At 37.1% G+C, this 24,059-nt stretch overlaps 1 protein-coding gene across 3 annotated transcripts; it reads right to left on the bottom strand.

Moving 5' to 3' along the window:
- Positions 1-211: 211 nt before the first annotated feature.
- Positions 212-9,104, bottom strand: KLF4 (Kruppel like factor 4). Of its 3 annotated transcripts, XM_039339091.1 has the most exons (5): positions 8,670-9,101; positions 8,341-8,464; positions 5,341-6,268; positions 5,083-5,247; positions 212-2,474 (listed from the first exon to the last, which is right to left on the bottom strand). In XM_039339091.1, the coding sequence occupies exons 1-5, from the start codon at positions 8,672-8,674 to the stop codon at positions 2,299-2,301; spliced, it is 1,398 nt and encodes a 465-aa protein (XP_039195025.1). In that variant the 5' UTR covers positions 8,675-9,101; the 3' UTR covers positions 212-2,298. The 3 variants fall into 3 exon arrangements, with proteins under 3 accessions (XP_039195025.1, XP_039195024.1, XP_039195023.1); XM_039339090.1 differs by having other exon boundaries at positions 5,083-6,265; positions 8,670-9,104; XM_039339089.1 differs by having other exon boundaries at positions 5,083-6,268; positions 8,670-9,103.
- Between the last annotated feature and the right edge of the window lie 14,955 nt (positions 9,105-24,059).

Genomic DNA, 24,059 nt, shown 5'->3' with positions numbered 1-24,059 from the left:
CAGTAATAACATTCCTGAAGAATGCTTCAAGTGATAACTTACACCAAGTTTTGCTTTATCAGCAATCGGGAAACACGATCTGAACTTCAGTAAAAAGAAACCCCCACTTATATGTACAGGTATTTGCAGTTACAAGCTAAAATGACGACAATCATTAACCTATTTAAAGAGATTTGAAGTTTTATAGCAACATATTCTACCCGAGTCTTGAAAAGATCATAAAAACAAATTTTAATTTGACAAAATTTCCTTTTGAAGACAATGTAACACCAGATCTAAGAGATATAGGCTCAACTTAAATAATCATTTGAGATATACTCTGCAGGTGACCAGTATGCCTACTAAAATATGTTTAAATAATAAATATATCAAACTCTTTGGATGTTTGAACATTACCAACTCTCTCCGTTAATTTTTCTCTCTAAGTTTCTACAAAGTGCTACAATACTATTATTTAACCACATAATAGTTAAGATACACTGCAACATGGTTTCTTTGCCCCACAAAAATTTAGCAAACTGAGTTATTTCAGAGAAACTGCAGAATGGAAGGAAAAAAAAACGTATTTTAAAAAATATTTTAAATTGATTAAGCTACATATATATGGGAATGCATGGATTCTGAAAAAAATGAAGTTGGAAGGATTTAATGAAAACTTATTAATAATAAATATTTTTATACATATCACAGTGCTTGATAAGTTAGAATCAATGCTGAATTATTTGATTCTTATTTCCTGGTAAATATGTTTAGGATTACAGCCCAGAATAATTTATTTTGCGGATAAGCTAAACTGAATTTGATGGGGCTTACATCAGAGTAAAGATGACAAAGGAGTATAGAACTTTTTAAAATATGGAGTTAGCATAGCTCCAGAACACTATGTGTAAATGTAAACTATTCATTAAGCTTTTCATTGCATCATATTAAAATGGTTTAGGAAAAGCATAAAAATCCACTCAGATAAAATAGGTTTATTTAAAAGTTATTTTCAGCAAAATGAATATGCAAAATACAAACTCTGTCAAAATGTTCATTTCACTTCATAGTTTACAAAATATACAAAATAGAAGTCTCCTTAAATTTATATTACATATTTAATATGTAAAGACCTATATAGAAAAAAATTTGTTCTGCTTAAGGCATTTTTGTGAATAAACCATTGTACAAATTATTGCACATTGAAACCACAGTGCATTACAGACTGTCTGCATAGAAAATTAAACAAACACAAATAAACCAGGTTTATTAACCTGACTTAGGTCATCATTAATTGTAGATCGGAAGACAAATGTATTTCCTTGTCAAATATGCAGCAGTTTGAGAACTTTGGCTTCCTTTTTTGGTACCTTAAGAACCAAATGTCATTCAGCACCATGAAAATAGACTTTTAATCACAATTCTGTACCTGAATTTCTTCTTCTTCCCATTTGACATAGTTTAATAATGGCTTTTGGAAGGTAAAAGAAATTGCAAGATTATATCATGTTTACAATATTGCATTGAAAAGAAATTTTAAGGGAATTTAGGGTGAAGACAGGAATGACATTCAAAGAGAAATCATAGTGGATTTATTATTGCCACAATATGAGCCAGGCTAGCTCAATGCTTTGGAATTAACAAGCCTTTTATAAAATCAAATGGTACATCTGGGATCAAGCTCGTATTTCTCAACTTCCTTAAGGTTATGCTGCTTTTAGATCCTATTTAAGTATGATATGTACATTTGCTTTCTCCCCATAACAATACATTGTTTAAAATTGTAACAAAAGTGCTTTGGAAATTTGGTTTTCTCTCTTCCAAGGAAAAAAGTAAAGCTTTTGGCCTGATTGAGGTAAAGAACCTTCAAAAGCAGGGTTGTTGTTCTACTAGTGTCATATCTGTCTTCACCAGTTGATTCCCTACGTAATTTCCCATCCATCCATCCATTCATTCAATCATCCATCCATCCATCCATCATCCCTCCCTCAACATTTGTGTTAACCCTGATATCCTTGACTTCCAGTCAGTCCTTGGCATTCTGTAGTCCAGAAAGATTCAAGTCAGATATTTAAAAAAATGGAATGATGATATTAAATCCAGTCATTGTTCCCTTTTTTTATTAAAAAAAGTCCACATTTGTTTAAAATTGTTCATTCCTTTTGGTCTCCTCCCCTCCTTTTTTTTTTTTTGGAAGACTTCACTGGGATTTTCTGTAGTGCTTTAAAGTGGAGTCCTTCCCTCGTGTGGAAGACAGTCCTTGTGCTGTCAAATACTGAATCTCTCCAGGCTGTAAAGATAAAGTTCCTTGTGTCCTTCTCAAAAGTGTCTCTTCATGTGTAAGGCGAGGTGGTCAGACCTGGAAAATGCTCTGTCACACCTCTGGCACTGGAAAGGGCGGTGGCCTGTATGTTTTCTGTAGTGACGTGTAAGTTCATCGGAGCGGGCAAATTTCCAGCCACAGCCTTCCCAGTCACAGTGATAGGGCTTCTCACCTTCAGAAATAAAGAGTCACATCAATTACATCTGCATTTGGGGCAAATATTGGAACAAGCCTCAATGAATGGACCAAGAAATAAATAGAAGTCCCTTTCAATTATCGTTAACAAATTCTAGAGACACCTGTTACTATCCTTGCAGATTCACGAAAACTTGGATACGTGTGTTCTATTGGCTGAGCAAGGCCGTCTCACATGAACTATTGCCTATTTTCCCCTCCAGAATTCTGAAAAGTAGTTTAATTACATACATGTTTTCCTATAATGCAGACATACTTTAGCTTACAGTCCTTTCTGTTCACTAGGTTTGGAAAAATTAAAAAGAAGCTGTAATAATTATGTGTTTAGAAACGGCAAAATAAAAGAAAATGAAAGGGAATAGGATACTAAACCTGTAACTATAAGAGCCACCTGTGGCTAATGAGAATTGCTTTGGGGCATCTAAGGAGGCACACTTTACTTTTTTTTTTTTTTAACTATTTTAGGGCATTTTCACTTTCAAAAGATTACACTAAGATACTATTCGTGGTTGGTCAGGACTTATTTAAAAATCAGTGTGTGCTATAGGTAACAATGATTCGGCTTTATCACCAATGATTGCAAAATATTATCTGTCAGCAGCCTGTTTATACTTAGAAATCAGGACATATTGTAGAAACATAAAAAGACAATAAACAATTTTACTGATTGTGTGGCAATATGACCTATGCACTCCTTTTCTTAAATTCTTTTCTGACTGCTTCTGGATTAAAATGGCATGGAACTACTTCTATCATCTTTCAGTTACAGACAAAGCCAACCAAAAAAATAGCACTAAGAAACATCTTAATGAAGCTTTCATGTTTAACTATATGTTGTTTTCATGAAAGTTTCAACCTATCAACCTCGTTAGAAATTTCGTTTAAAGTTCAATCTCCTAAACCACCTGGAGAACTGAAAGAGTTTAATTCCATGTCTGAACTCTGCACTTATACCACTGTTACCACAAATGGGCTGATAATCTCCACCGTTCTTACATACAGGAAATGTCACTGAAATCAACGAAACCATTTCCAAAATCAGTGTTTCAAATTAGGATATTGTCTTGCTTAGTTTTTTATTTTACAAGGCAGCCCAAATAATTTACCTGGAGATAAATCTTTGTTTGGAATAACTTAGAAAATATTGGGGTAGGTTGGTAGGTAAAGTTCATGTTCCTGCACTTTTGACACACAGATAATCAGAAACCATAGGTACATTGCCATTTTAAATATATTGACTTAAAATTAAGCTCTTTTGGAAACTAAGATACTTTCTTCCAAGGCAACATGGGGTATGTGAGGTAAACTGACAATTTTCAAAATAATATTTCGTAATTTGATGTCTATATAAATCTTAGCAGCAAATTCTAATTAAATTTTCTACAGGTAGCTGGAAAATCCAGATTAGAGACTTTCCAGAGCTTAAAAAAAAAAAAAAAGAACCGTCAATACTTTGTGGGAGAGCAGTCTGGTTTAAATAAATTCAAAACAACTCCAATATAAAACTTGATTTCCTGGATCATAGTCAGTAAACTAAGATTTGGTAATTTCTAGAAAATGAGAATGAACAGGAATCATAAGCCCAAAACAAGAGCAAGAAAATAAACAAATTGTGGTTATTTGCAACATCCATTCCCCTGAAGAAACATGTCAATAATGTTATCAGGATAAACATGCTTAATCCAGTTTGGATTTCTAGCTACCTTGTAATTAACTAGCCACATGGCCATAGCCAGGCAAGCAATGCTCAAGCACCTATTTGCAAAACAATTCTTCTGCCAGGGGTGAGTCATTTTGAGCCATTTTAACCAATACCTTCAATCTGAAAGCAAATCCACAATTGTAATGGGCTTTTGACAGTTAAACTCCTATGTTAATGGAGAAGACTATAACCCACTATTTAATACAATTGTGAAACGGTGCTATTCTAACTCCTTGTGTTAATAATAGAGTTGTGTTTTAATCCACACAAACTGAACACTAGCAATTTTTCCCCCCTCAGAGATGGATGTGGTTTGAGAGCAAAACATGGCTCCTTAGAGTATGCCTGTTATCCAATGAACAGGATTTGCAGGTTTTTTTCAACCCCCCCAACTAGTTAGGCAATTCTGGAAAAGGACAAAAACGTTCACTCATATATGCCATGTATCATGCTACACCTCTCAAATAATTCCCAGAACTTTTTGCTGGAGTTGTAGGATTTTAAAACTGCAGTTCTAAGCACACTCAGAGTGAGATACCTCTGAGAAAACATTCATAGGATGATTGCTAAATATAGTAGTTAAAAGTGGTGTGAAAGTGGTGTACAATCTTTCTTTTTCCACCCACTATTATCTCTCATCAGACAGGTTCCATTGGCTCTAAAAACTAGTGTATGGACTCGATAGAGGGATAATGGCTGGGTCCATTTTTCTATACTTTGCGCTGAAAATAGATGATCTTCAGTCATGTACAACAGTTGGCAGAGGATGCCCAAATATCTTTAAGCATAAACATGACTAATCCCAATAGCCTTTCAGTAAAGTGTCTACATTAGAACAGTCTTCTGGTATGGTTGGAGTAAAGCGTTATTAAACCGCCCTTACCTGTATGGGTCCGAAGATGTGCTTTGAGGTGAGAGCTCTTTGTATATGTTTTACCACAGCCTGCATATTCGCAGGTGTGTGTGGCAGTCCTTTTCCTGGGCCATGACCTCCGTCCCCTCTTGGGCTTGGTCTCTTCAGAGAGGCAGCTTCCCGAAGGCATCAGCTCTAAAGGTGAAGAGGGCGGAGTCAGCATCATCCCTTGCACCAAGCGAGGCATACTTAAAAGCTCTCCAAAAACATTTAGACAGTAAGACTGACCTTGATACTGGAGGGCGTTGGGTGGCAGCTGTTCTGGAAGAAAAGGAGGGTAGGCTGGCCCAGGATGATAGCCTGGAGGAAGTGGAAGAGTTGAATGACTTAAGCCCTGGGGAGAAGGGTGGCAGTCCCTGGGAGACATCATCTCCTCTGGAGTCAACGGAGGATTAGTCCTACTAGGTAACGGCCGACCCAAAGAGAAGTCGTGCGGCTGGGCCCTTGGAGTATTCCCATGGGATTGGCCAATGGTACATGATGGGGCTGCCTCTTGCTTGATTTTGGGGCACATTCTGGGCACATGGTTGTACACAGAAGGGGGAACAGGTCCATCCGTGCAGGGGGAAGCTGAAGCAGCAACACTGTTCTTGATGTGGTTATTGCATTCTCCCATGTTCACTGTAGCCTTCAACACAAATTTCCCATGAAGGCTGCCTAGTGGAAGAGGTGGTGGAGGAGGTGGCTGCTGGGTCTGCTGCTGTTGCTGTTGCATATAAACAGGGTCCAGATCTGGCCTCATCAGTTCAGCTACAAATCCACCCGAAGGGGACACGTCATTGATATCACCCAGGTTAAAAGGGGCAGCTGGAGCATGTTCTCTAGTGTACATTATACCTCCAGGGTGATCTTCCCTTTGCAGCTGGTAGGAAAAATCACAGGTGGTCACAGGAGGGCAGGTGCTACTTGTGATAGAAGGCGAAGAACCAGGAGCAGTCACAACTATAGCAGCAGCCGTAGGCTGCTCCTGGGGCATCAGGGAATTCGACAGGATGAAATCAAAGTCCAGAAGCTCATTCAACTCTTCCGTCTCCCGCCTTGACATAGTCCCACTGTTGCCGTTTGTGGCGTTTTCCAGCTCAGAAGAGAGGTCAAAATGCCGTCCTGTCAGTATAGGGGGGATCCGCTTGAGGTGAGAAAGCTCTTCCCTCCACTTCTGTGTGAAGATAAAAATGTAGCATTAATGGAAAGTCTCCTTTAGCTTGCTAGCAAAATCAAATAAGATGTCAAGTATACTTTTTAAAGTATACTTAAAGTATACATTTTCTTGAAATGTACAAGAAAAAAACAGGTATACGTTATTAATAAACATACAGCATACAGCAAAAAAAAAATCTTAAAATATGATTCTTTGGATCGTATAATTGAGTTGGCAACTCTACCATAGTGCCATTGGGTTAGTACTCTTTTTTTAAAAAAACAGCTCTGTATACATTTGAAACAGTAGTTGTATAGCCTAAAGAAATCAACTGTTCAACAGTGGAGCTATGAAATTAAATATTCAAGATTGTGAGGGTATCTTTGAGACAGACTTAGTTAACCTCATTACAAAAATATATGTTAGGAATTTTATTTTAAAAAATCTGCTGCATGAGTTTTTAGGGCCAAGTGTAAACAATTTTCAAACTATCACACGCTAACATAGAACTGCTCATTTTTCCTTCTCCATTTTGTGCTACGTGATTTTTAGGGGGACATAAAGTAGTCGTAGTTTATGCCAGAATTTTAACTGTCAAGTCTGAAACTATAGGGCTTAACTAACTCATTTTTAAAGCCATAATTATTAGTGTCTAGCATGAGCAGCATTCTGCTCAAAGTCGTAAGACAAGATAAAAATAAAGGCATCACTTTGCAATCCTGTCATTAGCTTATACTTACTATACTGCCTCTGTATATAGATTATGTGTGCATTTCCAGTAGTTTTATCTACGTATAAAAGCTTTCTTCCAGACCCAATAAATGTGATGAATATATATGACAGACCCCCCCCCCAAAGGTTTTTTTATGTAGTCATAGATTTAGGAGAACACAAATAAACTGATTTTGCAATAATTGCACATGCCACATTAATGCATTACACTGTACTCATTAATAATTAGACACATGTAGGCGTTTTCTGAGGCTGCATGCATTATACAATAGCAGCCAGAGAAGCAAGGCATCAGCCTGAGATGATACAAAGAAAAGCTAACCTAGGCATATGAGTAGGTGTATAAATTTCCAGAGGTTGCCAATGTATTAAACATCCCCATCCACACCCATGATTTTGGTTTGTGATACACCACATACTTCAGTTTCTTATTTACTTCATTACATTCCTTCATGGTATATTTTTCTATCTATGGGCGTTTCCTTTCACTTTATATAAAATGTTGATGTTTAAACTTGAAGCAAAGTCTATGCCTATGCAAATGGTAAAAAGGGTTTTGCCACAATCCAAGAATTAAAGGAAAAGAACCCCCCCCCACACATTTGTATTTACACGGCACACTTAACTACAACCAGCAAACCACATTTTAGTCAAATGGGCTGCCAAACCCAGCCCATGAGTTTAACCAATGGTTCCTTGCGTTGGGCAAACTCAGAAAGTCTGAATGAGTACATCATGATTAAGTTAGCCATGGTGCATTTTGGGTGAGTGTGCACCCAGTGTGGGTTTTTAGTAAGGCAGTAAATCACTGGATTACTTTTGAGAGAAATCTCTACGCTCACAGATAGGTGTGCATATAAAACTGTACCACAAAAGTTAGAATGGCTTCCTTTACTTTTTTTTTTTAAAAAAGCCTGCTTCCTGTTTTATAGTACAGATACCTGCACCAGGGAAGGACTTTTATTTCTGCAAATTTGATTAGAACTCTGGTCAGAATCCAATTGCTTTCTAGATTCACGGTCACGGGGAATATTTTACTTTGGCTCCATCTTTGTCATTCAAGCCTGAAAAAAAAACATCCTCTTCTCCCCAAACTGATCATCAATGCCCAAACTGCTTTAAAAATAAACAATAACTCGAGCGCTTTTTTTCAGCAAAGCGAGGAGAGGATTCGCCGAGTTGTATAATACTTTCTCAGGGTGGCACAAGAAGCCAACTCTACACCTGTTCAAGCACATTCTCATATATATATATAATATATATTCCTTCGATCGATGTTGGAGCCGATCCCAGGTGAAATTCTTTGCACACGCTGCAGAATTCCTCCGCTACACCCATCCACCCCGGCGAATACTCACGTTGTGGCCACCTGCTTGTCTCAAGGCTTTTTCTCTGGTGGCCGTGCCCGCCGTGGCGAAGGTGGAGATGGAAGGGAGGAGGGTGCCGCTGAGTGCCATGTCAAACTCGCCGGGGGGCGGCTGCCTGCAAAAATGTCAGAGGAGAGTAAAGCGACGGACGAGGGACGAGGCTGCATCCAAGGAAAGAGGGAGGGAGGGAAGGAGGAGGGAAGGAGACAGAGCAGCTCAGCCGTTGGCTTCTGCACACTGAAACTTTTAATTCCAAGCTTGGTCGAGGAGGCAGAAAAAGGAGTAGAAAAAACAGGGGAGGGAGGAGGAATGCCACCCACCTCATTAACGTGTCAAGAGTCGCTGCGTGGTCGGAAGGCACGGAAAACGGCTATCTAATATAACCTATTTATCTGTGGAGAAATACATACGCACATATATATATATATGTATATATATTGCAAGTGGAATATTCACTTAAAAAAAAAAGTCCTTTGGATGAAAGACTGCGGAGCGACTCCTACGAGGAGAAGAAGCCCCGCCAGGGAGTAGCAGCAGCAGCAACAGCAGCAGCAGCAGCAGCCCAAGCCGCTTCGCAAGTCGGCGGCAGCGTCAGCAGCAGCACCAACAGCTGGAAGGCGCGAGGCAATTCCTGGGGATTCCCTGCTCGCGCCGCTGCCATGAGGGGACTTCTGGAGATTCCACAGCCGCCGCGTGTCCCTGGCTGGCTAACTGGCGGGCGGGCGGGCGGGGCTGGCGCTTTTTCTCTCGCTCTCTTTCTCTCTCTCTCTCTCTCTCTCTCGCTTTTCCTCTCGCACGCGCGCGCTCCGACTTTTTTTTTTCCTCCCCCCCTTTTTCGGCGGAGAAAGGATGCCCGCGCGGCCCGAACTGTCACGCCGCGCGCCCGCCGTTGCCTTACTTATAAACTCGAAGGCAGCTCCGCCCCGCCCCGCCCTCGTCTCGGAGCCCCGCCCATTTGCGGGGGCTGGGGATGTCGCCCTGACGACGCGAAACAACAAACTTTACTCCCTCCAACACGTGGGGAGGGGAAAGAGGAAGGAGAGAGCGAGCGAGCGACACACATACTCACACACACATAGAGAAACCAGGGTTGGGCCGTGACGTCAGCGGAGCAGCTGGCTGGCAGCTCGCGCGCGCTGCTGACGCTCGCGAGGAGGGGCCCGCGAGGTCCTCGCCGGCCTTCGACGTTTACCCCGGTTTTCTTCCTCCCGCCGGGCAGCGCTCACACCTCTCCAAAGCCACGAGGGAAAGCCGAGCCGGACGCTTCTGGGCAGGGATGCCTAAGGACCGGGAGGGTGGCTCGTCTCCGAGGAGCCAACCAGCAATGTCCGCCTTGCAATCCTTTAGGATTGTTGCTTTTGGTATTAACGAGAGTCCGATTCCGAGAAGCGGTCAACTCCATGCAAGACAGGTCTTACAGGCATCCTTGAGAGGAAGGAAACTTAGTTGAGGCATTTGCCCGCGATTAGAATCCTTTGTGGATCTGTACTCATTCATCTTTCTCTTGGCAGTCTATCATACTAATAGGAACCTCAGTGTATGTTCAGATTTGTTTTTTCTCTCGGTGCAAGGACATGCCTTATAAAGATACGAGCAACCTATCTCTGAATAGGACTGCAAACAAAAAATATGCTGTTAACCCATCATAAAATTATGCGGAGTCAGATGTCCTTAGCCCGTAATAATTTGATATTTCATTCTGAACAGTCTCCTTCAACATATAAAGGGCTGATAGCCATCCTGGACTAATATCAAGCCTTCAAATCTCCAGGGCTATTTGGGTTCAAACTAAAGTCATGAATGAAAGCTTGTGCTGCATTTGACCATGCTAGAATTTATCACAATTCAGGCAATTTCAACATGAGAGAGGGAACTGTTTTCTTATGTTTTTTATTCAGAATACTGAAAAGGTCACAGAAGATATTTCACTTTTATGGTTTCCACCCCACCTGAATTTAGGTCAGAGTCTTCTTAATTGGCAACAAAGTGTAGTAGAGATAAAATTCTTGCAAGTGTCAATATCAATCAAGACTCAGTTTTTGATTTTATGGCAGAAAAGTCAAATTTATGTCTTTTATCAAAAACATTTCTAGCTCACTCACTCTAATCCAAAGGATTCTGATGGAGATTGAGAGAGTAGGAATTGATTTAAAATGTGGGAAGGGAAGTAAAAATTATATTTGAGTGTGGGAATAACAGGACTAGTCTTTTCTGCAGAAGTTACAACGGCTTTAAGATCATTCTTCTGTGTCACAAGTTTTGATGTGTCACTTGGTTGCAATTCTACTGTCCTTGTTTTAGTTGTTGAAAGGAAAAAGGAACATTTTGTCTTCTCTATCTGACAGTCCATTATTTTATGAGAAAAGTCTGCTTTTTAATTTGACAGCATCTTCCAAAAATATATTCTATTGCTGTATTTTTTGCCATTGACAAGATTCTTTTTTATTTTGCAATTGCTGAGATGTGAAAAATAACTATGACACTAAACAGAATAAATAATACATGTTTTTGTGTGTGTGCATGTGTGTATAACTATAGTTAACTATACTTACCTATAACTTGATACCTATGTCTGGACATGCTTGTGAGGAATACAGTTGCTTCCCAATCACATTACTGAACACATGTCTTTTGAATTTAATGGAGTTTATTTCAAAGTTCAGCTCAGTTCAAGACGTCACTAATTTAGGTCTTTTGAGAGTGTAAATCCTATACAATGAAGTGCAATTATTTACATCATATTTAAGAAAAGTATGGCTTTCTGCCCTGCACATGCACCTTATGGATATAACTTCATGTACACCTATGTACTTAGATAAAAATTTAGATATATTAATATTTTTGCTGCTTTTCATTGTTCCATTTTTTCATACAAGTATGAAAAAAGTTTGAAGTGCCTGAGGAATGTCAGTATTACTCATTATACAGAAGAACTGGACTGGTAACATGGTATGCACTATTTGAGATTGTACAAATAATTCTACTCAAATAAAATAGACTGAATCAGTGCTTCTCTCAGGATCTCTGTTTACAGAAATTTCCTGTGCTACCTAACCATGTATTCTAGTGAAAGAATTAGGAAAAGAATGGATAAGATTAAGCTGTAAGAAACTTTAGAAAAACAACAGCAAATTTAATCTTTACCATCATATTGTAAGTGGAAAGGATGATGATAAATGGGGCAGCTTTCAGAAGAGGCTTTTTATTTGCAGATTTTTTCATTAAAAATATGTATGGGGGATTATTTCCAAATTCTCCAACCCACTTTTTTCTACATAGCAAGTGCTTTAATTGGGGAAAGAGGGAATAATCTTTGGTTTGGGAAATAATTTCTTTATTTTGAAATAAATATCACTAAATTAACCAAGATTCATTTCTAAGTATCCAAGCTTAAGATGGAAGCTCTGAAAACATAGGTAGCAGAGAGCAAATGTGTTATTAATAACCACATACATCTGATTTTACCTCCTTTACTCCCATTTGATTAGATATTTTCCATCTGCTAACATTGCTAGCAACATTTTCATAACTTTTGAGACAGGAAAAAAAAATATTCCATATCCCTCTTGAATTTTATCATAGGTGCCTGAGTACATGCATTTCACATTTGCAAAGTCCATTATTCCCTGGTTTCATCAGATTTATGATGATTACAATTCCTTAGCTATGTGAGGAGATCTATCTCTATAATAGCTACGCTTGAAACCCATTTTGTGAAAAGGAGGTGGGCTTCATATGGTGCTTTTGTGTTTGTAGTGGACTGTCTGCCATGGCCCCACTTCCCAGCTTGTGTTTCATACTTCAGTCCAAATTGGCAAGATATGCTAAAGATTTGAAAACGAGTAAATAGTGATATACCAGGCCTCTGTTGTATAAACGCCCTGTAGATGTGCACATAATTTCACATATTAAGATCTGCCAAGGTTCATGTGGCTTAAAATTTTTAGGCTTGTTTCAAGTTGTATATGAGGGCACCTGTTAACAAGGCAATTGGAACTGTGGCATTTGTTTCATACTTCATTGCATGTCCCTTTTGTAATGGACAAGTTGGGAATTGAGATATTTCAGGATTTCAGCTCAAACTATAGATATGGATAACTTTTTCATTTCTTTTACAATATCTGTTATATATAATTTCCCTCAAAGTATGATGATTCCAATAGGAATTCTTGCTCAACAGGCCTGTGGAACAAATTCTATTTTTTAAGAATATTCCATAGCTTTTTGTTGGGCTTAAGATAATAATAATTCATGCAGATGTTTGGTTTTTCCACAATCACCTTTAACTTAAGAATCAAACTTGTATCACAAATTTGTTTTTGGTCTGTTTTGAGATGATTTGATAAGTTACATAGAGACCTAGAGTGATTATTACTTTTCAATTACATGTAATCTTTGACTTATAACTGATCACTTAACAACCATTTTAAATTCAGGAGGCCCAGGATGGGTACTTTAGGCACAGTAAAGCACTTCTGGCCATTATAAAATGTTGTGTCATGCTCCTCTGATCATGTGACCACATTTAGAGTGTTTGGCAACCGACTAACTTAACTATTGTGAATCCACTTAACCATGGTGATTCATTTAACTACCACTACACAAAATGTAAACTTGGATCTGGTCATATGGGACCCTGGACTTATAAACATAACAATTTATGACTGGAAATCTGATCCCAATTGTGAAATAATTTGTGGCTGCTCTGAATTTTGAAGTATCCCAAGACATAGTACTATGTGTGAGCCTTTACTCTGAAGAAAGATGAAGCATCTTTTTTAAACTATATTTTTTTCATTTGAAATCTCTCTAGATCAAACTCTTCTGTTCATTCCTTCCTGATGAAACTTACTTTGATTAGCCTACTAATCTAATACTTGGGGTATATTAACTAATAATTATTTAATACTTTGTGAAAAAATTAAAACATTCATTTTATCAAAGTATATTATAGGATCTAAAGAACTACACCTCTGTGAAAAATCCCTACTTTCTTGATTTATATATATAGATGCAAGTACATTCAATAACTGAGATTACTAATGGGTGAAATTATAGCTGTAAGAAAAAAACAGTAAAATTGTTTTTGCATTTTATGTTATAAAATTAAATTTAATATCAGGTACAGATTCTTGAAAGAATGAAGCCTTGAGCTGTAAATCCTTTTTGGGTGATTCAATTCCAATTCAATAAAGTTTACTAACCTCCCTTCTCATAATCTGTTATTTTTAAACAGGTTAATCCGGGGAAGTTAATCCTGCAGTATATAATTTATAAACATGAGAGTGAGTAACCTTTGATGACTACATTAAACCATGAAATAATAGAATACTCTGGTTTCTTTCAGGTATCCTGTATTTCAAGTTTAGCCATATTAATAGTTAATTTTTCAGGTTGTTGAGAACAAAATGTTTCCTGTGTTAAGGTCATTTCTTGACAGAAGATGTGCTGAGAACCATTAATATCAAATGATTAATGTAGACACATGAGAAATAAAACAAGGTAGAGATTTTTTCCCTTATTAAATTTGCTTTTGTGCACACTGTATGCTATATACTCAACATTAATTTTAAGGAAATAGTATTTCATGAACTGTTAGTCAAAATACTTTGCAGAATTGTTGGAGATCACACTCTATATCAGGAGTCCCCCACAGGTCTTAAAGTTGCCAAGATTGAGGACCCCTGCTCTATATCATCGCTTATACATTTCCTTTCTTCTTACCCTCCATGGAATTTTTTGAACCTTATTACAAGAGTCCAGTGATTTCACATTATTCCCATAACAAAACTGCTTTTTAAAACTGAACAGTTAAACAATTTTGCAACTTTATATGTATATGCTATTTGCCTGTTCTTATATTTAATGTGTTAGTGGTTATCAGAAACTAAACTAAACCTGGTTACTTCCTTATCTCAAATGAAATCCATAATTCATTGCAGGCTGTTTTTGTTTACCAACAAGTATAGTACTATACATTTGAAAGAAAGCTTGATACTATATAATCCAGCATTTTCTAGAAAAAGAGTTCATGCTTGGGATGCATAAATGAATGAAAAGGAGTTAGGGAACGTCTTGCAGAGTAAATGGAATGATTTTTTTTCCCTTCTGTTTAATCGTGTCCGATTCTCAAGACTCCCTGGACAAGTCCTTGCAGTTTTCTTGGCAAGATTTTTCTGAAGTAGTTTGCCATGGCTTCCTTCTGAGAGAAAGGCTGAGAGAAAGTGACTAACCCAAAATCACTGAGCTGGCTTTAAAATTAAGGCGGGACTAGAACTCATAGCTTCCTGGTTTCTAGTATGCAGTCTTAATCACTGCACCAAGCTGTCTTTCAAATGTATAGTACTATACTTTTATTTGTGTTTATGCTTTTGACCTGGGGATAGAGTGAATGACAGAAAGTAGGCAAGCTATCATTATTTATGTCTGTTTGTATCTATAAAAGTTAAACACAGTAGCAGAAAAAAGCTCTTCCTCTTTATTTCTTGATCTTCCCATGGTGCTACAAATACAGCATTTTTGAAAGAAAAGTGAACAGTTACTCTGTGAGGTGTACAGCAGTAAAGGAAGTTTTTATTACTAAGTTGAACTACATATGGTCAGCAGTGCAACAGTAATCTAGTCATATCTGTAAATGCATTCAGTTAGTCCAGGGTTTTTTGAATGTAAAATAATGGGTCTGCCCATGGAACTATCAACCTCCTTGAAAATAATAATAACAGACTTTTAGGAAAAGCTATATTGCAGAAACAAAACAAGTTTACCTTTCAAGGAATGGATAGGTTGACAGTTGAATTTTTGAGTTCCTTACTGTGAGCTACAATAGTAGTTTGCAAGAGAAACAAAGTACATCAATATAGAAATGGATGTAGGAAAGCTTCAACATTTTTTTAAAATGAAAGTTAAAGCTTTAACCCTGTCCATTTTGAGGTAGTGAGAAAATAGGAGAAAATGCTTCATACTTTCTCTGCTAATTTGTTAGCACAGAATCGTGGCCTTCTGGTTCCAGGTGTTTATTTACTTTTGAAAATACTGTATAAATAAAAGACTAAGTGGATACTTTGTTCAAAAGTACAGAATACCAAGCCTGGTTTTCATTAAAATAATGTACATCCTGTTAAAGATAATATGTAATTTGTTCTTGGAGAAAACTTATAAGTGATTCAGAGAAATTTGATAGGTATGATGGCAATATACATATTGTCTGTAATGTAGTAAAAATAGTAGTCCATGGAAAAGAATAACAGGTGGGATAGCATGAAGTCAAATAAAGACAAAGAGTTTTGATAAATATTTTTTTATAGAAAGTGTAGGAGCCAAGGTATATTTCTCAGTGCCAGAAATTAACAGGAAGGATGGTATATTCTGCAATTATTGTTAAATGTGTTTAGTATTTTTAGAATAGATAGTAGAGAATTATAAAGTAATGTTTTATCGTAATAATGCTTCCTATGGTATTCATTAATCCAGTTAAATCAGAACACATTAAAGAACTATAATTCAAAAAAGTAGACCCTGGATCATTGCAAATTAGATAGAATTCAGTATGTAATCTATATTGAAGTTATAATACTGCAGTTGTGGGTTCCTTTCTTCCATGTTCTGAAATGTCCTGAAGAAAAACTATTCTTCCTTACATAAAGATGTTCAGGGCACTATCTTAACAACCATGAAATAGTTTGTAGGAGGGGCCGGTTGATCAGTTCCTTGCAAACAAATGGATTATAACTTTATGGCCTTGTCAAGGGTGAGAAAAGCATCTGTTAAAGTTGGTAATATTTATTTGCTTTAATTAATAAGCTGATGTTCCACCTCTCCAATAAAATATAGTACAATTACATAGATGTTTCATCCTTGGTTCTTCTCAAGAGCTACAGCCCCGTTGCTTGAGTTTGCTGGCTGGCTGCTTCTCATTTAATGGTGAACAACATCCTTTGCATATCTTGCCCTCTGCTTCTGAGTCAGGGATGGGGCAAACCTCTGGCTTTCAGAGACTGTATTTTGAAAAAAAAAATATTATTTTGAGAGCTAATTGCTGTTGTGAAAGATGAGACTGATATTGTGGTATATTCTTTCTACCACCTCCCTTCTTTTTCAAAAGTTTTGTTTAGATTTTTGAGGCATAACACATTAGTTGTGTTTTTGCTTGCTGATAAAAATGGGAGTCTAAATATGAGGAACACAAATGAGTTGAGACAGTGCTAGAAAAGATGTGACAGCCCTCTGATAGGAGATCCACAGATAGCATCCTGGTCATGGGCACTCTAGATCCTAAAACTGTTACAGAACGAGACCAGGGGATTGCAGGAGTGTTTTAATAACACTCTTCACATCTTAATCTTATCAATTGGAAATAAAACTGCATTCACTAAAGACTTGTTTATTTAATTGGCTGGTGATCTAGACAAATTGTTTACTCAGTTATTTTTTAACTTAATGTTTTGTTTTTCCTCTACCCTTTTTTCCTCTTTCCTTTTTTCCTTGTCTTGTTATATGCTGGGTATATTATACTTTGAGTGATCAAGTCTTCGATTACATTGTCATGTAATACTTGTACAGAAGTATTATTTTTTTTCCTTTTAAATGTTTATTGAAAAATAAAAACCTGTGACATGTATTCAAACATTAGAAATCTATCCTTTTCTATATTTGGTGCAATATGCCATGGAGAGCTTTCAGACAGACAGTTCCTTATTGTACTCGATAAAATGTATTTATTTTGTGTTTTTCACCTAAACATTTTTCCTAGTACGAAAAAGCAGGTTATAAATGGATGATGAAAACACCTGGATCTCTTCACAGACTATGAGTTTGGGTATGATAAAATCTTGTCTAGGATATGTTATGTTACAAAACATTCTGAAAAATATTTATAAACTCACTAGAAAAATGTTTACAGAAGTAAGGTTGAAAGCTCTGAACTATTTAACCTGCATTCAATTTTGCAAATATTGAAATTATACATCTGGTGTTATAATACATGCATAGAGATAGTATCCTATATTAAGTATTTATATGTAGGTCAGGAGATCTGATTTATCTGAATGATTTGGTCCATATTTAGAAATTGGCTTGATCAATTCAATTTTCCATTTAAATCAGAGAATATTAATTCCAAATGCATGCCTTTAGAATATTACAGTTTTTTTTGAGAAACTAAATATTTCTTGATGAACTGAAGAATTCCAGACCCATTATTTTTTATGTGGTTCTCTTGCATGTGATCTATTTGGGAGTTGGGACTTGGAAGAGTAAAGTTTTGTTTCTGTTCTAACAGTAAATATTTTGCTTCAAGAGTTTCCCTTAAATATCTCCAGCTTTGCTTTGGCATTTATGTAGCAGCAGGATACCATTATCCTATGATAAAAGTCTTTTGCACAGACATGATAGTTTAATTAGAGCAATATGGAAACAACTTTAGTATCTTTGACATAGACTCGGCATAGTGAGTCATTGATATTATAACCAAAGACAGATTTTTGGCATTGTTAAGGACAGTAGGAAAAGGATTTAGGAATACAAAATTCTCCACTGGAATGGCAATTTTCTAACCAGATTCTAAACAGATAGACAAGGCCAGGGATTTGTCGGGGCCTCTAACAATGGCAAAAGGTGAAATCCCCAGTAATACTGCCATTAAACTTAGGGCACTCAAGTAAATGATTATGAGTTTATTCTTGATTTCAATAAGAATAATGTGTTTCTGTTTTGTTAGTAGATATGCTTATATAGTTTTCCTAGTTCCTTGAATTGGCAGTACCATTGTACTTCATACATTTCCCTTTTTTGGTTTGTCTTTTTCGCTGAATAGGTCTTAGGCTTGCATTTATAATAACACACTTCCTGCACCAGTAGCAATAAAATTCTGTTTATCAAAAAAAAAACCCTATATTATGGAAGGTTTATTTGTGAGTTAAGGAAAAAAAGATGGAATTGTGTGACGGTTTCAAAACAGTTAGCTTTTACTACTAAATTTTAGTTGGAATCATTCTGGATCTATGTTTAGGGGTGGGGAATCTATTCTCCTCTAGATTTAGTTACATATTAATTATTAGCAGTCCATAAAAGATAGCCAATAGTAAGGAATGGAATGAATTGTAATGAAAGAACATTTGGGGGAGTATTTATGCAAACTACTGAAAAGGATAGATAACTCTGAGTCCATTTAGGAAATTCAATTAAAAGCGCTGCTTGTTATGTACTCCTGCTCTAAGCCAGGGCTTTTCAATCTTTTCACCCATTGTACCACGTTTAGGATATGGCAACATCCGAGTACCACCAGTCACCTAGCAAGGTGTCAAAAACTTGATGCCCCCCCAAAGGAAAAAAGTGATAAAGTACAGGTAGTCCTTGACTTACAACAGTTCGCTTAGTGACTGTTCGAAGTTACAATGGCACTGAAAAAAGTGCCCCCCAAGCCACAGCCAACAAGACACCTGCCTGCCCACCCAGCCGCGCTCTTCCTCCTGTCCGAGGTTTTCATTGTTGTGAGCATTACTGTTGAGATTTGGCAGCAGGGCTGGGTGGGGGACGTTTGATTTTTATTCCCCCCATGTGCTGGGTGTTTGCAGCAGATTTTGGTCTCTTCACATGACCCTGGGACACTGTGACCGTCATAAATATGAATCAGTTGCCAAGCATCTAAATGTAAATCACAAGACCCTGGAGATGCTGCAACATTCCAGCTGATCGGTGCTTCTTCTGGACTCAGCAGAAATGCCAGGATCAGCGCCGAACTCCAGCTGGAGCCTGGTGCTGATCCTGGTGCTTCCGCTGAGCCCTGACAGCCCTGCAGCTCCAGCCATCTCTCGCTCAGGCTTGTGCGGTGCTGCCACCGGTTCAGCTCATTCCCCTCCCCCGCTACCACTTTTCTAGGATGGTCGCGTACCACCTGCCAGGTGCCAATGTACCACAGGTGGTACCCATACCACTGGTTGCTTGCTCTAAGCAATGGGGTGATTTATTGTTATATGTAAAAATGGAAGAGTGGAAATGCTAGTAGGATAGGCACTTTTTTCATCATTTATTGTAAGAAATAACTTGGTAGATGGCAAACAGCTTTCTAAGAGTACAGAATTTGAGGCCATAGGGAACATATTTGATCAGAACAATGTTCCAGGGTGGCAGATTATTTCTCCTTGGGTTGTTTTTCTAACCAAAATTGTCCCCATGTTTTCCCCATCTATTGGGAACAGGATAACTCTTATTTGCTATTTTAGAAGAAAAGTTACAGCAAAGGTCTCAAATTCAAACTCAAGTACTTGCCTGAGGTTAAGGGCTATACCACTTTCATGTATTGGTAAAGCCTTTTCATATATTGTTACAAAAGTCTACAGTGAATTATTTTTTTAAAAAAAGAAGAGTATTATAGTATTCAATTAAAGAATAACAACAACAAAAAACCCTTAACTACTTTTTCATCATTTCACTTTGACCACTTATACAACAACACTCTTCATTAACATTTGGTTTGGTTAATATGAACTTAATCATTAACACTTGGCAGGATTTATCCCCTTAGAAGAAGCAACTAAAATTATTTCCAATACTGCCAAACAATAAAAATTGCATCGGCACTTCTCAAAGAGGAAAAAATAAAGTGTTTTGTCTTCAATTTGGCATATGCCACTTTCATAGTAAGAGATGATAATTTCTAGAAATTTAGCTCAATTTCAAAGCTAAATTTTAATGGAAATCAGGCTAAAAATTGATTACAAAAATATATTTTATTGCACAAGAAAAAATAATCAGTTGCAGCTGCGAAACACAAGGAAGCCATAAATGATGTTGGCCTTGCCTGTCCATGCTTCAGTCACTCCATCTCCACTTGGTTGAGGCTATGCTCCAATCTCAGCCTGGTGCACTCATGGCAAACTGAGGTATGATGAAGTTTTAATATTCTGTAGGCTACTGACAGTTTTGTGGAATGCACTGATGCAAAGAAACAATTCTTGAAGTTTTATAGGATCTGCATGTCTGTAAGTCTTACACAGATGCAAACCTCTGGGGACAGCCACACTAGGCTTCCACAGGACACAGCATTTGAAAGAGGGATACTTCAAATGCTGTGCATAATCCTATTATACCCATGTTCCCCTTTTGTTGCCATGGCACTTGCAACTCTACCTTTCATTTAAAACTTCATTGGGATCTTGATGTGATAGAAAGCTTTTCTCAGGCTTCCTCAAATATGGTTTATGCCAAAACAATTTAAATTGAACCGATAGAGCTTAGTCTTTAACTTTATCTTTATCGACTTATGACCACAACTGAACCAAAATTTCTGTTGCTAAGCCAGACAGTTGTTAAATGGGTTTTTGTTCCATTTTGTCCCATTTTATGATTTTTCTTGCCACAATCATTGAGTTGTTAAGTTAGTAACTTGATTGTTAAGCGAATCCATCTTTCCCATTGACTTTGCTTGTCAAAAGGTCATAAAACATGATCACATGACCCTGGAACACAGCAAGCATAAATACATGCCAGTTTCTAAGTGTTTGAATTTTTATCGTGTGACCCCATGTGGGGATGCCAGCATCATAATTGTGAAGAATGTCACTTTTTTATTGCTGTTGTAACTACAAACAGTCATTAAATGAATTAAACTACCTGTATAATAAAATGGATTATTGAATCATAAGAGCAATAGAAATTGGGTGAAGAGATGTTGCAAGAGTTGGATTTTGCCACCAAGGCGTTTATTTAGAAACATAAGACTCAGGTACATAGCTTCAAAGAAGTGGTTTGGTTTGGGAATGCTTTCAGCTAAATGCCTCATTAAAACCATCTTTAAAATATATACAATAAATTCAAAGTAGAAGGGGATATAATTGTTTTTTTAAATAGACAACTACATTGTATAGCACTATTTGAAACTATTCGGTTAAAGCAGTGTTTATTTCTTTGATCTCACCTTAACATTCAAACAACAATGCTCAAGGGGGGTCTAACCACTAAATGAAACAGAACAATTAAAAATAACATAGAATTAAAAACAGGACAACCATATGCATGAATGCGAGAAATAAAACCCGAATAGATAATGTAATATGTAGAATGTCCTAGAAACAATTGTGCTACACAGAACTATGCAATATATTCACCAATAAGTAAATAATGGACCAGAGCCACCAAACCTAAACACTACTGATTTCAATGTCAAATTGGACTGGTACATACGTTTGGATGGGCCATCTTAATTTTATTCATTTTGGCTAATGCATTGCTCGTGTAATGCATTACTTACATTGCTCCATCAAAACTAATTCTGAGACACAGTAAGTTCACCTTTATGAGGGATTGGGTCTTTCTTTAGACAATAGTTTTACCTATATGTTTCAAAGTACTTGTTCATTTAAATTCCAATCAATGCAATTCATTGTAGGCATCAATTAAGAGGAGATTCTGGCTTAGGAACTGGCTTATTCAAGTGGCCAAGATAACATTAAGGAGGCAAATTTTGTGGGAAACATCTTCCCTAAAGTCCACTCCATATTGTTCTAAGAGTATCATTCCGCTTCACAGAGTGAGGAATGGTGTAATGGAAGTTCCTATCTCCCACAATAGTATTATTTTTTCTTCAGGGTCTAGATGATTAAATCAGCTGACCCCCTTCAAGTCCTGTTGTTTTTTCATTGTGATGGTGGTGGGTGTTTCTGGGAGGGGTGAGCAAAGAATACTGGCAATACGTGCCAGAGAATGTGCTCCTAGCAGAATCACTGAAAATATAGTTATTGCAACTGCCCAGCTAAATCTAGAGGAACCTATACGGGCAGCAATGACATAGATAGGTTGATGTTGGAGGCATCTACCTAATGGGGCTAACAGCTGGAAATACTAAGAAGGAAAATGTAATTGGACTATAAATGGCTTAGGAAATTATGAAGTAGGATAACAATTTATTAATTTCTGCCAATCCAATGATTTCTTCATTGCTAGCACAGTCTTCCAATAATAAAAATGATACATATACAGACATCATCAGATGGAAGAAATCAAATTGGCTATATTATAGATAGATGGATGAACTCATCCATCTTTTTGAAACAGGCATGTCCAGTGAGTGACTGTGCACCCAATCAAGAACTGCTTATGTCTAAGTCAAGCTATAGAAAGCCTACCAATTTCCACAACATACTCAAGGAGAACATTTTTAAGGACAACATCAGAAATTACTTTAAAGACCTGAACCTCACTGAAAAGGAACCAGAGCACTGTGGAATGAAATTAAAGAAGTTGTGAAGAATGAATAATGAAAAAAGATTGCCAAAGAACAAGTAACAGAAGAAAATAAACTGATTGTCAGAAAAATAATAATAATGGAAATAACTAAGAACCAAAGAGAAGCCAAAGCCAAAAAAAGAATAAAAATCTGAGGAAGGAATTTAGCAAAGAATTTCAAAGAGCTATTAGAAGAGACAAAGAGATCTCTGAACTCAGAAGGCAGTTTCAACCTTGAATTGGTGTGTTAAATAATGCCAATGGACAGATACTAATTTAAAGATCAAACAAAGACGGAAGGACTGAAATTCTGTATGCTAGGAATGTCGGCGTCCTAGTTACCTTAGAAGGCATTCTTTATATACAAGAATTTCTAATACTAGAAGATGAAGTCAGATCAGCACTTTGATGATTGCTAAATCAAAAGACTACAGGGAATGATGGAATATCTAAAGAAATATGGCACGCAATAGAAATGATCAATCACAGTATGGATGGACTCAACTACAGTGGACAGATCATCCTGAAAAAAAAAATATATATTTAGGAAATGGAACAGTGGAAATGCTGGTAGGATGGGCACTTTTTTCATCATTTATTGTAAGAAATAACTTGGTAGATGGCAAACAGCTTTCTAAAAGTACAGAACTTGAGGCCATAAGGAACATATTTGATATCAAGGAGATGACATTGACTTGATGGCACATAATCATTATAATTTCCAGCCTACAATTTGGAGGGCACTGAAGAGGGGGAAGGGTAGTGAAAGCTAAATGTGTGTAAATTTGGTGACCACAATGAGCACACGAGCCAATTCATACTTTCAGTTGTTTTTGTTCATTCATTTCCTTCCTTCAACATCACTCTGATTTTGTTATATGCAGGTAAAGTAAGACAATAAATCATTCCCTTCCTATTTATCCATGTCATTCTACCTTGCAGATGGAAAGGCAAGGCATAAGGTCAAAAGTTCAAAGGGAATATTAGCTCCTAGTTTGTCAGATAAGATCAAAGACAGCCAGAAGTCCAGCAAAACCACAAGCAAATATGGTCCCATTTGATCCTAGTGTAAAGATTGTAGGTCTCTTAAAAGTGCAAAAACACAACTTGGATATGAACTTATATACATCTACGGTATACTATTAATTATCCTCTAATGTTATTACAGAATTACTACATATTTTTCTCTCTCTTTTGCTACACATGCATGCATGTTTTAGTGTTTCCTACTTCATAATTTTGGAGAGACAGTAAAATAATTTTCCAGCTGATAAGCACCAGCAAGAGGGTTACTAGCTATAAGTCCCCCCCCCCCCAAGACATTACAGGAAAAATAAAGAGCTCTCACTTGCATTTTTGCTGGACCTTACGAAGGATTGTTTCAGAGAAGTCACATATCTCAACTTACAGAAATACTGAGGACATTGGTTGCCTGGGTCCCTATTTCATAGTGAAAACAATGACAATCCTTGAAACCGTAATTAAACTCA

The sequence above is a fragment of the Crotalus tigris genome, unplaced genomic scaffold (assembly GCF_016545835.1).
Source record: "Crotalus tigris isolate CLP2741 ecotype Arizona unplaced genomic scaffold, ASM1654583v1 scf7180000017729.2337069, whole genome shotgun sequence".
NCBI classification, from domain to species: domain Eukaryota; kingdom Metazoa; phylum Chordata; class Lepidosauria; order Squamata; family Viperidae; genus Crotalus; species Crotalus tigris.
Note: the sequence above shows the minus strand (reverse complement) of the source record. Positions and strands in the feature narration are given on the sequence as shown.

Bases quoted from the DNA above. Each gene is read 5' to 3' on its own strand.
- KLF4 (XM_039339089.1), bottom strand. The intron at 6,269-8,340 runs GTGAGTATTCGC...ATCTTCACACAG, and splicing joins GACAAGCAGGTGGCCACAAC to AAGTGGAGGGAAGAGCTTTC. The intron at 2,475-5,082 runs GTAAGGGCGGTT...TTATTTCTGAAG, and splicing joins ACATCTTCGGACCCATACAG to GTGAGAAGCCCTATCACTGT.